Source organism: Cynocephalus volans, chromosome 13, assembly GCF_027409185.1.
Source record: "Cynocephalus volans isolate mCynVol1 chromosome 13, mCynVol1.pri, whole genome shotgun sequence".
Taxonomy (NCBI): Eukaryota; Metazoa; Chordata; class Mammalia; order Dermoptera; family Cynocephalidae; genus Cynocephalus; species Cynocephalus volans.
In genome coordinates, this window is record NC_084472.1 from 32,503,974 (window position 1) to 32,520,508 (window position 16,535).

The 16,535-nt window shown below is 42.5% G+C and overlaps 1 protein-coding gene across 2 annotated transcripts in view; it reads left to right on the forward strand.

Moving 5' to 3' along the window:
- Positions 1–16,535, forward strand: part of FHOD3 (formin homology 2 domain containing 3) — a 478,616-nt gene that overhangs the window by 384,454 nt on the left and 77,627 nt on the right. For both annotated transcript variants that reach the window (XM_063076795.1, XM_063076796.1), the window contains 2 exons: positions 3,508–3,558; positions 12,304–12,518. In XM_063076795.1, coding sequence (XP_062932865.1) covers positions 3,508–3,558; positions 12,304–12,518 — 266 coding nt within the window. The remainder of the gene's footprint in view (positions 1–3,507; positions 3,559–12,303; positions 12,519–16,535) is intronic.

Sequence of the window (16,535 nt, forward strand, 5' to 3'; positions counted from 1 at the left end):
CTGCCAAGTCCAGCGTCCCTCTGCTTCTCCTTCAGCCAGTTCACCTGAGTTCTCCTGCTCCTCCAGGTCAACCTCCTTCCCCGCCCCTCCCCTGGGCTTCAGGCAGTGCAGCACTTCATGGAAGGCACAAGACTTGAGCTTTCCTTACACATTCTGTTCCTTCTACTCTTCCCTTACCTCCTTTGCATTTCCCTCCTTCCCCGCCTTCTCCTCCTCCTGTACCTTCCCTCCCCCGCTCCCTTCCCCGTCATCTCTTCCTTAGATTCTCATTTCTCTCCCCACCTCTACTTCCTGTTTCCTCAGTTCAGTTTCTTTGGCAAACAATATTTCTATTAATTATTCCCAGTTAAATCTACAAGGAATGTGAGGCATTGTCACTGCGGATTTGCAGATTCAATAACTTGTTTTTTTCCGGAAGCCAAAAAGAGTGTGTGTAATTGTAGAAATGATCAAAATATGAGCAGAGTTGTTGTGAAGTTACTTAACTGTAACTCACTGCTTCATGAAAACAAATACCCCAAGTCTGCGGGTGAAATACTAATCCTAGCTTTTGTAAGACTGGGTGAATGGGCTGCCTGAAGTAAACCGACATCATTTTTCCACTGTTATTGTGCGGCATAACCTGAGCTGTCAGATTTCCACCAGATGATATATGGAAGCACCAGCCCTGGATGCACCATTTCTCATGAGGTAGTTCTGGAAGTTGTCACATTTGGAAAGAACTTCTTAAAACCCCTGGAACAGGTTAATTTTTTTACTGATTTATGGGTTTCTGAGAGATTTGCATATTTTACCATCAAATAGCAGCAGGGAATATGACTGAAATACATGGAAAATTCAGAGATTAGCTTACACATTCAAAGTCTGGTTGAAAACCTCCTAAAACACAGTGCCAGTTCTGGGGAAAATAGAATCAGCACACTTCTGGCATATCATTGAGTACAACCATCAGTATGGACAGAATGTATGGAGCTCTGAAAACTCTGAAACGTAAAAGGGAGCAAGTGAATTGGAGAAGGAGACTGGCGTTCAGAGTTCCACCAAACCAGTGAGAATTACCATTTTTTTAAATCTCTAATACCACCTGGCATGTACTTAAAGGCACCCCAAAAACCTTGAAGCACATACCAAATGTGGACCAAAAGAGCTCCAAGAGAAGCCCTCTCTTTCTGGATGTAGGCACACCAAAGGGTTAGAGAATAGAGAAATTCTCTCTTTTTTTTTTTCATACTTTTTCCTGTTTTCCTTCTTTCCTACCCTGGATTCAAAGCAATATTGCTGCAGCAGCACAGGGATGGCAGCAGTGTCAGGCAGGTGCCTAAAACTCCGAAGGGGGGAACCCTTCTTCTGACCAGTGGAGCCATGACCCTACAGGTACTAGGCAAATCATTTTTCCCTCTGTCCTCTTGCTGCTTTGCCCTGGATGCAGATGAAGTTACCAGGAACACTCAGCAGAGCAGGAAAAATGAAGCCCAAGCTTTCTGGCTGGAGAACCAGGAAGGGAAACCCAAGAAAGCCAGAAGGTGTTAGGAAAGTCACAGGGAGCAGGGAGATCGAGAGAGCACTGCTGAGTTCATGTCTGACCTGTGTATATGTGGCTTCGAACCTAAGCAGCATACCACAGGCTGTGAGAACTAAGTACAGAGCAGACCCCACCCAGGTCCCAGACTGGCCACTAGCTCGTGTGCACAAGGGCCTGTTCTGAATAGCACTAAAAATAGACAGAACTTGCAGGCTGAACCTAACCTGGTTGATCGCCTGCTAAAACAAAACCAAAACATCAAGATTCTTCATAGAGTTTAAATAAGACCCAGAATCTCATTACAAAATATTTTAAATGTACAAAATACAATCCAAAATAACTTGTCGTACACAAGACCAGGAAAATTTTAACACACAGTCTTTGCAGAAAGATAAAAGATATAAAGAAGAACTAAATGAAAACACATACGGAACTGAACATTTATAAAAAGAAAATAAAAAGTTCACTGGATGGCCTGAATAGCAGAACGGAGATGAGAGAGGAAAGAATTGATGGACCTGAAGATAGAACAATAGAAATGATCTAGTCTGAAATCTAAACAAAAGAAACAAAAATTAAAAAAAAAAACAAAAAAAAACAGAGCCTTAAGGACCCATGGAATAATACCAAAATGTCAAACATTCGTGTCATGGGGGTCCCACAAGTATACGAGAATAGGACAAGAGTGCATTGTAATATATATTCAGCCATTACATCATATACAAGTACACACACACATATTATATATGCATATATGGTGACAGTGAGGATTAGACCCGGGTATAACTGCTTATTTGCTCTTGGTTCCACATGATTCTCACTTGTCATTTAAGAACACAGAGATCCTGGCAAAATGACCCCCATCCAGGAAGGAATGCTAATCATCAGGACAGATCATAGGCAGCTATTATTTATGGTGACTGTAGTTCCATATTTCTGAGGATGTGAATGAAAAAGAATTCAAAAAAGGAAATAGGAAAAGCTTTATAAAGCAGTCCCTGGGATTGCCCAAGTGGCTGACATTTCATTGATTTAAATTGTTTATCTCCTTGTGCTTTTTGCAAGGAATCTAGAAGTTTTTTCTTATCTATCGTTCTTTCTGTTGAATATGGCCTTAAGCTTTCTGGGTTATAAGAGATTTTATGTCAAGTGTGGAAAGTGATGAGGATGGAAGTTTATAAATGATGACAAATTTGAGTTCTCGTTGCATTTTTCTCCCCCTCCTAACCTGCTTTAGTCTCTCTAACTTACTGTCCTTTTATAAGGTCCAGTGTAGAGAACCACGAGGTCAGGATTCTCCAGGAAAACAATTTGTCCCGACAGGTGACTGACCACATAGTCTTAAACTTAGATTCAGGTTGTAACCTCACCAGCAGGAACATCAAAACAAAACATTAAAATTGGACAAAGTGGCTGTATCTTGTGAGTACAGATGAAACAGAATGCACAAAGCAAGAGCTTCCAGTGATTCCAGCATGGAAACTGCGAGTGTGATGCATGTGGAGAGAGAATCCTGGGCTGTGGAAGGAAGGTCCAAACTGTGGAGTGCACACAAAATAACAAAGCACTGGGCCCCCATAGATTTAATTCTTAAGATGGATGTAGTAGACCTACCAGAGCTCGACTGGATGTTAATCACCTCTGTAAACTTGTGCTTGCTTGTAATTGCCATATTTTATTTATGTATGTTTCTAAAATTTCTCTTTCCTCCTTCCTTGTATACTTCTTTCCAAAGAGTAATTACTAGTATCTCTGACTAAATCCAATAATCCCATGTTTTCTGACATCCCTGTGATTTTATTTAAAATCCATTGTATGTTGTTTTAAAGTACAGCCTTTAAAATTGACTTAAAAATTCAACTACAACCATTTTCCATTTCTGAGGTAATAATGGGATTTATATAGTGTTAATAATTTCTTGGTAATTTTATGAGTACCTAATTCTGTTATTTTCCTTTCCTATTTGTTCTGCATGTTTCCATCAGCCGGACATACTTAGACAAGAGAGAAGAGCAGAGACAAGCAAGAGAAGAAAGGTTTGTATATCTCTACTTTCCAGTTGTAACCAAATGGCATGTGACTTTACATTGTTAACCAAATGTGCAGAGGAGACTGTGTTTATTAAAATGTTAGTTTCACCTAAGACCTTGAGTAACTGGCTTTTGCAGAATAGAGTGTCCTACGTATCTAAATTTTCCAGGAAAAGTTCGGGTGTATCATTTAGTGTCATTGTGATGAGGTGTGTGTGCCTGTTCCTCCAAAATTTGTGTCCAAATGAGCACATTAGTATTAGCGTATTGACATATGGTGTGTGTTTGAAATACCCTGCACCATGTGCTTCCTACCATGTGCTTCCATGTCACTCAGTCAGCATTCCTTCAGCAAATATTCGAGCGCACACACTCTGCCAGGCATGGGCTGGGGTGGCAGACACACCTGAGACTCTTGCTGCTTGTGTCTAATCACTTACCTATTTCTCTATTGATCTGTACTCAGTTCCTGGATGGCAGGAACCATGTCTGGTTTTCCTTGGTTTCTCCAGTGCCCTCCACAGTGTTTGGCACATAGGAGATACTTAGGAATGATGTATGGAATAAATAAATGTGCAAATGGACCGACAGCTTTTAAAAAAAATATTCAAGCTGTAAACGGCTCCTTAATTTCAATGGCAACATGCTTTGAATACCAATAAAAGATACGAAGTTTATATTCAGTGTCTGATAAATGTAAATAAGCAAAGGAAAGTGGTTTTGGAAGTGTTTACCCCAGCACTGTACAGCCTGCAGTTGTCCCTTCTCCCACCAGGTGGAGCTACTGTATGGAGAGATGGAAAGGCTCATTGTATACTGGAGCCAGCTGGGAACCTAACAATTTCTGGACTATGCCAATAAGAAGTAGAATTGTGCTAATTTTTTAGACATCATCAGCTAAATAGATCAGGGCAGTCTGAGGCAGGGGAGAGAATAGAGACAGCCTGTGTTCAATTAAAAAATTAGATGCTTAGGTCAGCCTCATAAATAAAACTATGGCATGGCTTTAATGCCAACATTCTATTAAGTTACTGTCATCCTAGCAATGAGTTGTGGCCAGCAAATTTAGAATGAAAGATGCTGGTAAAGAAAGAAGAAACTTCTGTTTTTCCAACTAGTACCTGTTTTTGACAATGGAGGGCATAACATATACTTTTACTGAAAATGTTGACTTTCTGCTCAGGCTTAAGGAATTAAATTTTATTTTTCTTAGCGCTCCCTCCAGATTCTACACTTTGTTGAACTTTCAACAACTTGACTGTCAGGTTGTGTCTGCACAGGCAAGCCTTGGCCGCTCCTGGGGGAGATGTCAAGGTGCTGTGTCAAGGTCTGAACTGGCTTAGACTGACTTCAAAATTTTCCCAACTCACTTAAGGTCAGTTCTTTCTGGATATTGTTTACTGCTCTTTTTTCCAAACAGAGCTTCACTTATGTCTGGCAAACTTGTGCAGAAGAGCCAGCCACTCTCTCTCTCTCCCCTGTTCTGTCCTTAGTACTTGCCCGCAGGCTCCCTTCAGCCTGGGTCATCTTAGCTGGTGCAGGAGGGGGCTCTTGTGGCCCCATGTGGGATTCTTCCCTCCCATCCCACCTCTCTGTTTACACGGAGGTTTGGGGGAGAAGCCAAACATTTTCCTTTGGTTTAGATCAGCCGCTTTTTCTTGGTTAGTTTTCTTCTTGAGTTCCCTGGTAAAGATGGGAGTGAGATATCCTTTCATCTCTGTTTGGAAAGCTGTTGGGGGTTCCTGGTAAGCCAGGAAAAATTAGGATTTCCAACTATAATGGAATTTGGAAGTGGATAGGGAAACTAATGGAGATCAGAGGTAGAAAGAGGTACAGAAATAAGAAAGAGGACTCTGTCTATTCACTCTTCAAGACAGAACCAGGCGTGTTTGTTGGGTGCCATGTCTCCTACCCTTAATGCAAAGACTCAGAAAAAGACAGCCAGAGTCACAGCAGAGGGTTTTTGAAGTTTGTAACATGTATGTGTGACAAGGTGAATGTGGTTTTGCTATGTTAAGGTGTAATGACCATGCAGATACATTTTATATTATTTCATATCATCTCCTTCCGTAATATCAGGCACACTGTGTTATTGACAGTGGTGCAGACCAAGATGAAATTTCTGTTGAGGTGCTACTTCTAACTTTTTTAAATATTAGAAGAAAGATTTTATATGATAATGATTGATTAAAGTGATATTCACAAATAACTTAAAGAGGGGGGAAAAAGGAGTTAGTAAGGAATGAGATCCAGGCTGGGGACATTTTGGGTGGGTGGCAAGGGAGGACCAGTTCAGTTTGGATTTGTTAGTCTCAGGAGGGTGGCAGGACATGGAGGAGAAATGCCATATGGTGAACAGGGTTTAAGGGACCAGAGTGCAAGGGAAAGGTTGGGCCTGGGCTAGGGTTTTTGAATCATGCATGATTGTCATCAGTGCAGCAATGAGAGAGGATTCTGAGCATTGCTTAGAAGCATTGAGGACAGAGCAGGAATTAGAGAGAGCCAGATTTTGGTTTAATGTAAGGGAGAGTTTCCAAGTAGGAGAGTGGCAGGAAAAGTCATCAGTAAGTTGGTGTAGGTTAATGTAAAGTCAGGCATGTTTCTGGGGGGCCCTGTGAGACAAGGCTGAGCCACAGGACCAGCCTTGCCACCCGTGTCCTGGGGGATGTTGGAGTTCCTCCCAGTGGTTTATTTGCCTCTTGCTCCCACTCAGCTGTGAGCTTCATGAGGGTGGGATTTTTTCTTGTTTATTATTAAATCTCAAGTGCCTACTGCAGTCCTTAGTTCATGACAGGCACTTGACAAAGGTTCAATAAACAAATGAAAAGATGGATGAATAAACAAATGATATGGGCAGAGGTAGGATCAATGGGAATGTTTAGATGAAGGCAGTGTGTTAGTCCATTATTGTTGCTTATAACAAAGTACACTGAACTGGGTGATTTATAAAGAAAAAACGAAATTTATTGCTTACAGTTTCTGAGGCTGGGAAGTCCAAAGTCCATCTGGTGGTGACAGTGACCCAGGGGTCTCACATTGCAAGATGGTGGAAGCAGAGAGAAAGACAGACTCTCTTCTTCTTTTAAAGCTCTCAGAACCACACCCCTGACCACCGTTTTTAATTCATTCACTGCTGCATGGTCCTATAATCCAATCACCTCTTCAAGGCTCCACTTTTCAATTACTGTAATAGGACTTCCCATCCGCTTAGCAGTCACATTGGGGCTAAGTTTCTAATACATAAGACTTGGGGGACACAATTCAAGCTTCAGTGAGTTTGGGGGAACATAATTCAATCCACTACATTCTGCCCCTGGTCCTCCAAAACTCACATCCTTTTCACATGCAAATATGTTCATTTCATCCCCAAAGTCTTAACTTGTTTCAGCTAAAAAATCCAAAATTAAAAGGTCCAATCTGTGAAATCGATATGTTATCTACTTCCAAGATACAGTGGTGGGACAAACATAGGGTACATATTACCTTTCCAAAAGGGAGAAATAGATCAAAAGAAAGGAGAAACAGGTCCCAAACAAGTCTGAAACCCAGCAGGGCAGGCTTTATATCTGAAAGCTGGTGAATCTTGTAACTTGACTCCATGTTCAGTGTCCTCGGCATGCTTGTGTGGGGGTTGGGTCCCCAAGTCCTTGGGCAGCTCCTCTCCTATGGCTTGCTTGGTTGCAGGCCACACTTCAGCTCTCCCAGGCCGGGGTTCCACTCTGGTAGCTCTACACGTCTGGGGTCTCCATGGCGGTCCCGCTCTCACAGCTCCACTAGGCATGGCACTAATGGGGTTTCTCTGCTGCAGCTCCAACCCCATGCTTCCACTCGACATTGCTCTAGTGAAGGCTCTATGCAGTGACTCGGCCCCTGTGACAGATCTCTTCCTGGTCCCCCAGACTTTTAAATACATCCTCTGAAATCGGGGTGGAGGCTCCCAAGCCTCCACAGCTCTGGCATTCTGCAAGCCTGCAGACCTAACACCTTGTATTTTCCAAAGCTGCATGTCCAGCCACACCTGGTGCCAATTTAGCTACAGCTGGAGCAGCCAAAGTAGCTGAGGTGCTGGTGCTGGAAGCAGCTTCCCGAGGTGGTCCTGGGCAGCGAGCCTGTGGAGGGTGCCTTGAGCCTGTTCCCTAAGACCGTTCTCTCTCTCTAGGTGTTTGGGCCTGAAATGGAAGGGTTGGCCCCAGAAGCTTCTGCAATGCCTTCAGGGCCTTTTCCCCCTTCTCTTGATAATCCCCTTTGTTTGTACTAATCTCCCTAGTTAATGGTCACTGGGCTGCACCACTGCAAGCTCTCTGCTTCTCTACCACATGGCCAGGCTGCAAATTTCCCAAATCTTTACGTTCTGCTTCCCTTTCACATTTTGGCTTTATGTCGTGCCTTTGCCACCATAACTCAGCATAGGCTTTTGCATGTAGCCATGCAGCTTCCTTAATGCTTTGTTGCTTAGAAATTTCTTCTGCCATATACTCTTGTTCACAACTCTTAAGTTCCAACTTCCTCAAAGTCCTAGGGCATGGACACAATGCAGCCATGTTCCTTGCCAGTTCATAGCAAAGGTGGTCTTTGCCCCAGTTTCCAATAAATTTCTTCTTATTTCTATCTGAGACCTCCTTATCAGAACCACACTCTCCCGAGTGAGCCACAGGCCGCCCTCTCTGAGACCTCCTTAGAAGAGTCTTTACAGTCCAAATTTGTATCAGCCTTCTGTTCACCACCATGTAACTAGTCTCTAAGACATTCCAAACTTTCCCTCATCTTTTTGTCTTCTTCTGAGTTCTCCAAACTCCTCCAGCCTTTGCCTAACACACAGTCTCAAAGCTGCATCCACATTTTAAGTACTTGTCGTAAGCAGCACCCCACTTCTCTGGTACCAATTTTCCGTATTAGTCCATTTTTGTTGTTTATAACAAAGTACACTGAACTGGGTGATTTATAGAAAAATGGAGTTTATTGCTTACAGTTTCTGAGGCTGGGAAGTCCAAAGTCCATCTGATGGTGGTGACAGTGACTCGGGGGTCTCACATTGCAAGATGGTGGAAGCAGAGAGAGACAGACAGACTCTCCTCTTCTTTTAAAGCCCTGAGAACCATGCTACTGACCACCATTTTTAATCCATTCACTACTGCACGGTCCTACAGTCCAATCACCTCCTCAAGGCTCCACTTTTCAATTACCGAAAGAGGATTTCCCACCCACTTAACAATCATAGTGGGGGCTAAGTTTCTAATACATAAAACTTGGGGGACATTGAATTCAAGCTTCAGTGAGTTGGGGGGACAGAATCCAATCCTCTACAGGCAGCAAAGTTAGAAAGTCTTGTGTTGGGGCTGTGGTTTGTGGATAGAAAAGCCCAGTGCTTTCCACAGGGGAGGCTTCATCAGAGTGGTGATTGGCTGTTGCTTCACAAGGCAGCAGGGACGTGTGACAACCATTGCATGGGCCTCTAAGTGCCATGGCTCTTAGAGTAACCGTCTAAGGGGAGGTCATGATGTAGGTCCAGTTTTGTCCCCAGGGACTGTGGAGGTTCATGTGGGGCAGGAGGGCTTGGTAAGCTGTGACACTTTAAATGACAGGTGGGGAGGTGCTTCCTGTGTGTACCAGCCTGCACCCTCACCACTCTTGCCCTTGCATACTTATGCTACTGCTGCCTTTGCAGAAAGGTTAAATACTCTTCACCTCCCTACCGCACTGATCCTGCCATCTGAGAAAACATTTTTAATTGTGATGAAATATGCATAACATGAAGTTGATCATCTCAACCATTTTTATGTATACAGTTCAGTAGTGTTGAGTGCATTCACATCGTTGTGCAACCCATCTGCAGAACTCTTTTCATCTTTTAAAACTGAAACTCTATACCTATTAAACAACTCCCCATCCCCCATTCCAGCCCTGCCATTTTTGTCTACTACATAAACATTCTTTTTCCTTGGGACAATTCAAGTTAAATCTTAACTCTTCCCATGTGTCATGGATTTTCAGTGATGGCATTTGTGAGGCTGAGGGGCACACAAGAATAGTCTTTGAGTCATATCTACCCATGCTCTGGGGTAAGCAGCCCCTGGAGTCCACCAGAAAGTGGGGTGAACCATTTGGCTGCCAGCATGTGCTTGCCAGCCTGGACACCCACAGGGAGGGGCATGGAGAGGCTAGGACCAGGGCTGGGCCATCTAAAATGAAGGTCTGAGTGGGGTGTTCTCCTGGCCAGAAACCTTTCATTCGAGACTTCATTACCATCCTCCCGGGGCTCTTCTGATTTCCTGCTCCAGCATTCTGATCTCTTGGACCTGTCTATATCCCCGCATTTGCATTTCATTCCTTGCCTATCCCTTTCTTCTGTCATAGGAGGCTTGGACTCAGTGTGGCAATACCTGGCTCACAGCATTCCCAGCCTTGAGTTTGCCTCCTGGGGGGCTCTGCCTTTTGCCCTCAAGGTCATCTGCCTCTGTGTTTGTCCATTTCTATTCCTTACAAAAGAATAGCTGGAACTGGTAATTTGTAAAGAAACAATATTTATTGCTTACAGTTTTGGAGGCTGGGAAGTCCAAAGTCCAGGGAGCACATCTGGTAAGAGTCTTCTTTGATGGTGACCTCAGTGACAGAGAGCATCACATCGTGAGAAAGGCAGAAGCAAGGCAGAGAACTAACTCTTCACTGGCTCTTCTTTTAAAGCCCTCAGAACCATGCCTGTGACCACCATTAAACCATCAAATGGTTAATGAATCCATTCACTGTGGCATGGTCCTCTCAATCTAATCACCTCTCCAAAGCCCTGCCTTTCAATGACCAGAAAACGATTTACCACTCTCTTAACACTGTCACAGTAGGGGTTAAGTTTCTAATACCTGGACTTTGGTATCAGAAAGTTCAATCCACAGCATCCACAAAGGTTCCTGTTACTTCTGCAGCCAGGTGATTATTCCTTGCTGGTCTGACTTAAGTTCGGAAACACGTTCCTTTTGTTACCTCTCTTACCTTTTGAGAGGTGATGCTGTTGGCAAGGGAAGTCCAGAGTTCCTGAGTCTTTCTCTCTGTATATAGCTTCATGCTGTAACTGTGAGGAAGCTGCTCTTCAAGCCAAGCCTCAGATGTTTATATATACAAGGGGTCTCAAACAGTTGATGGAAAGATTCTATTTTTCCATGAGCTTTTTGAGGTACCCTCATATATACCCATTGCACATCTTTTATCAGTGATTCACCATGAATGCAAGCTTACTCCCTACGAAATTGGAATAGGGTATGTTTGCCCTCTCAGCATCCTGGGCTGCAGGTGGGCCTCTGCAGGTGGGGTGCTCCTTTGTAGGTTTCTCCCTGAGTGCTCTGCCTGTTTCCCATCAGCCAACAAATGCAAGGCACTGAGGGAAAGAACAAAGGATGGTAATCTTCCTGTTCTTGAACATCCTATTATCTGCTTGTTGAAAACAGACCTACACATGTGAAAAGATGACTAAGTATGCCAGGCAGTAAATGTAAAATGCCATCTGAGTTGAATGGACTACATATCCGACATGAGTTCAGAGGCAAGGCCAAGATCACTTCCAGCTGTGGTGGTCAAGGCAAGCTTTGCAGTGACATGCACGTGCGCACGTGGTCTGAAGGGCAGACTGCCTTTGGGCTGGTGGGGAGAGGGCTGACCATTTCAGATGGGGAAACCACACCCACCTTAAGGATGAGATGAAGACATGCATGCTTTTTGAATGCATTGTTTTTAAAGATTGTAAATACATGCTCTGCCTTTCTTTGCTGGGTGAGTTAGGAGTGCCATGTCCATTTGGTGGGGGCCATGGTGGGCCAGAGGTGAGGACTTGCCCATCAGGAGGTGCTGAAGAAGTGAAGTGGATGAATGTCGAGTGAGGGTCTTGAATAAGCTGTTTCAAATTTCAGTAGAGGGTAAGATAGGAACCTGCTACAGCTGAATTCATAAATTTATTTCGGAACAAATAATGGTGGGTAAAATTAGCAGACATCTGGAAGAGGCACATATTTCAAAGTTATTTTGGTCTGATCTATAAAGCGCACTATGAGGAATATGATTGGTAGCTGGTCTTAATAAACAGTTAGTGGGTTCTGCCTGCCTGAAATGCAAAACAGATGTATCTTTGTTCTTTGAGACTGACTTTGATGAATAAACTATATGTGACGTCAGGTCCGAGCTATTGGATGTCTGAGTCCTACTCAGAAATATTTTAGTATATAAAAAAGTTTCCATGGTCGACACAGAGAACAAAGTGAATTCCAGTTGCATTGCCATTAGCATTGAAGCAGGTTCAGAAATTCAGACAGGCCTTCATCCAAGCAACCCCTTTTGGTATTTTGGGGGCACTGTTCCTCCCTGCCACACCAAGGCACCCTCCCATTTCACAGCTGTGAGCTCTGAGGAGGTTTGGTTCTCAGCTGTCATTGTTGGGGCTTTTGGATGGTCATTATTGCTGTTTTGCTTATTTGTACAAATGTTTCCTCAAAAAGCCAAATAGGATTCTGCGGCAGTGATCCAGTTTCCAGGGACTGTGTGATGTTGCCACTTCCCCCAATTTGTTTGGTTATGAATGATGCGGGATTTTTAATCATTAGCATCTTGGCTGTGCTGGGTGTTTTTGGCAGACTGGACCTCCAGTCAGCCCCGCGCTGTGCTCTGTGCATCAGGAAACCAGCTCACTCTGCAGGTGTTTCATCCATAAACAAGCATCAGCCACGGGCTCCTCTTTCTTTTTACGGAAACCCTTTGGAATTTAACTTTCAGATACAAATACTTGGAGCAGTTGGCAGCTGAGGCGCATGAGAAGGAGCTGAGAAGCCGGAGTGAAAGCCGGGGCAGAGCTGACCTCTCCTTGGACCTGACCTCGCCAGCATCCCCTGCGTCCCCTGCCCCTCTGAGCCATAGCCCTGCATCTCTAGACTCACAAGAGGCTCTCACAGTATCCTCCTTCTCCCTGGAAACACCTCAGCATCCCCAAGGTGAGTGGAGGGAAGACTGCTGGATTAACAGCAGATAGGCTTCTTCTGGGCAGTAGTAATAATTCCAACCTGCAAACTAATACTAAAACAGCAACTATGGATAAGTTTAGGGGATGGCTACAGCCTGCGTTGTCACTAATAAACTTGGTGTTTTCAGAGCCACTTATATTAAAGCAAAGTGATTTATAAACGTTGTCAATGTATGATCATTGAAAAGGGAGAATATAGAAAATAAGACTTACTTTGACATTTAATCCTAAATGCCGGGGTATTAATTTAGTACTTTATATTTGGATATATGGGTCTGCCCATAAAGTGACCACTTTTGAATGTTCTTACCCTAGGGACTGTTGGTCTGGTTTAAATTAAACTGACGGAGGATCAAATTAATTAAAGCAAGCAAAGAAAAATGCAGACCTAGAGAAAATGGCAGTTAAATATTGAAGAAGAAAAAATTAAAATAATAAAAATTATTGGCACTTGGTTGGGTCTGTGTTTGTATAGTACATGCTTATGTGCAGACAGGCAGGCTCTCCCTGAAGAGATTCTCAGTCATCTTAGCTTTATTTGGAGAAAAACAACGATATTGTTCACTGCAGCCTTGAGCATCAGCAGTTTTCCTGATTGCTCTGTGCATTACGGGTCCGTTTTCTTTCACGTTAACACAGAGGATGGTTCTCCCTCACAGACGCTTTTGGAGTGCATGTTGATTAACTCTGCCGCTTGCACTGTTGGTTTAATCAAGTGCTGTGGCTTACAGCCTGATGTAACTTAGCCAACTGAAGGCAGCAGAGACACTAACTTTTAGCTCCAGGAGGGTTGACTAAATATGGCCTAAAGTTTAACTTAAACAAGGAAGGACTTCCTGACCTCAGCAGAACTAGATGTAACTGAACGATACTGTCTGTCCAATTCTTTGATGGCTTTCCAAACCTCGGGCCTCATTCTGCAGGAGCTGGCTGGCTCTGCCCCAGCTTTCCATCTCATCCAGTTACTCCTGGTCCCTTGGCTGTGGAAGATTGTCCCAGGCAGATGGCTCAGTCATAGATGAGTAATGTTGGTCTTAAAATATTGACACTCTGAGACTCAGGAAAACAAACTGTTCTGTAACAGCTATGTGCTTTCCAAACCCTGCCTTATATCATTGCTATATCTACGTCGTGGTATTTCCAGAGGCAATAAGAAAAGCATCCCCCTGCAAAAGATGTGGTTCAGCACTTAATCTTGGGACTTTTAACTCTGATTTGTACCTCCAGCATTTTACAGAATGATTGTCTAAGCTGTGAAATATGGAACAGCCCTAAGCTAAGAGGGAATTGTCAGTATCTATAAATGATTGTCCTCCAATTTTTAATCTACTTGATGTTTGTGGCAAAAGACAGTTCCTCAAGAATTTTGTCCAGTTACATTGAATTTGAGGCCATTCTATGCAATTAAAAATACAGAATGTTTTAAACTTCAATAAGAACACAAAATATTTGTTTTGTATACATACAGTATGCATTTGGGGAAATACAAAGTTATTTTAGTATGCTTTCAGAAAGATAAATAGCAAATGTTATTTTCCTCTCAGGGAAAGGATTAATAGAGAATGAGCGAATGTTTGACTAAAAACACACAATAAATGATATGTGCATCAGCAAAAGGAATACTGGACTTGAATTTATACATAATTACAAATTAATAAAATAGCAGCATATGATACTGCTTTTTACTGAAAAGAAAAATCTGGCTGTTTTGAGATCTAGAAGTGCTGTCCATCATATGTTAAGTAATTGTGATCCACATCAGTTGGAACCAGGAAAATATTCTAATATAATTTTCCTAATATGTAGCTGATTTACAAAACTGGAAATTATAAGCATATGAAAAGAAATGCTGTAAAAGGATGGTCTCAAAAAGAGTTGCTGTGGCTTCTGGTTTGGAGACTTTTGCCCATCTGACAGAAATACATAGTTGGTATGACGGAAAGGTTTTTCTTCACCTAGTTTGTTACTGTTCTTTGAAGCATTCTGTTGGTATCCAATTAATAGTCTATTCTTTTTACTACATCCCATTTTCAAATGTTAAAAATAACTTTTTGCTTATCCCTAACATTTACAATATCTCAAAAATATAATCACAAATCCAGATGTTTGTCCTGCATCAAACACCTGGCATATGTGGTCCAAACGTGCCAGGGATTGACTTGCTTTCATGCTCTTTATCCTTGTGGGATCATATGATCATAATACACTTCACATTTTCATAGCGCTCTGCCCCTTCTTCCCAAATGCCTCTTATTTAAGATCTTGTTGTGCATCTAGGTAAGTAGGAAAGATGTTATTAATCCATACTCTGCTGAGGCTCAAATAGATTGGAAGATCGGCTTCAGATCTTGTCGGCACAGTGCTGGGAGTGGAACCAGAGTTTTGACTCCCATCCCAGCCATTTACCGGGGAGTGGTGGTTCCACAGTATTTGTGGCGTTCACATTGATGCCACACCATCCCTTTGCTGACCCTCTCCCCAATATCTGCAAAACTGCAGCCTATATTTCATAATTATATTTACAAGAAAAGGAAAAACTAATGTTTGTTATTGAATTATATGTGCTTCAAGATTAAAAGTCACTGTATGAGTTCTTTTATTATACCTCTGTACTTAGACTCTGGCAAACTTTTAAAAGTGAAAGATATGAAAACATTAAAAACTTCTTTTCCTTTTCTCTTACAAAATATATTTTTAAAAAAGGAAGGGCTAAGGGTAAAATACCAATAGTATTATGTGCCATCTAGTGAGCTCTTTGAGCCAAAACCCTTCCCTGCTAAATCTGCTGTAACTTTTGTATAAATGATGCCACTAACCCCCACCACCAAGTCAATGTGTGCTTGAATTATTTTTCCATCTGGCCCTCCTGTGGCTCACAGCAGACGTGTGTCCCGATACTACTTAGACTGAGTATTAATGGTGATGGTCTAGGTATTTTTCCTCTGTGTAAAACTACCAGGCTCAAGTGAGGAAAAGACATAAACGTGTGTTCTCATTTGCACTGCGCTGTAATTAATGGAGACAGTCACCCCAAAGTTTAGGTAAACGTGGAAGGACATCTCTCTTCATCTACTGCTTTGATATCCTTTTCTTGTTTTCACTGAGCCTGGGGATATGCATCAGAATATATATCGAGTAAGTTTATTTCCTATTATTTTAAGAAACTCACAGATGACTCTGGAAACAAGTAAGTTATTCTCATCAATCAGAGAAAAAGATAGTGTTTTTATTGGGGTAGAGTTTTTCAGTATGCCTCTTGAGGAAATTGCTCTGAGGATTAAAAAAAAAAAAAAAACCGATTTGAGTACCCATAAGTGAAATCAGTATAGGCAGGTAACCTATTATCCCAGTGTGTGTCAGATCCAGGTAACCTATTTTCTGAGCACAAAGAGAAAAACTACTGATCTGGAAACCAGATGTTGATGGTGGTTCCTGCAGGGTGTCCCAGGCTTGAAGTGCCTCCCCTGGATAGTGAAAGCTGTGTTCCCACCTTGCTCCCTCCTGCGGCCAGGTAGAAAGAAATGACCTTGCCCAGTGAAAGGAAGTTGCTGTCAAGAATTAAGTGGCTTTCACCCACTAACCTAGCTATAAAAGCGTACATAATGGCTAGGTTTTATTGTTAGCTTGGCGCACTCCACATTGCACGCGGAAATAATACTTTAGAAATGCATTTGAAATTTTTGCTACACTGTATTAATTTTATGTCAGGGACAAATATGTTCAACAGTGATTTTTTTTTCTCCTTGTAATCAGATTCCTAGGTATTTCCGAATGTCTCACTGTTCGGCCCTAGAGATATAAGATATGGCCTGCGCTTCCATGGCCTACTCACTAGCACTTACCTGGCAGCTTTTACAGAAATTGTTGACGGTGGTATATGATATTTGCTCTCACACATCCAGGCATTTAAAGTACCAGTAAATATAATTTCTCTAGCCTTCTGATCCTCAAACCTGGAAATAAAGTACAGACATATAGTTATATCATG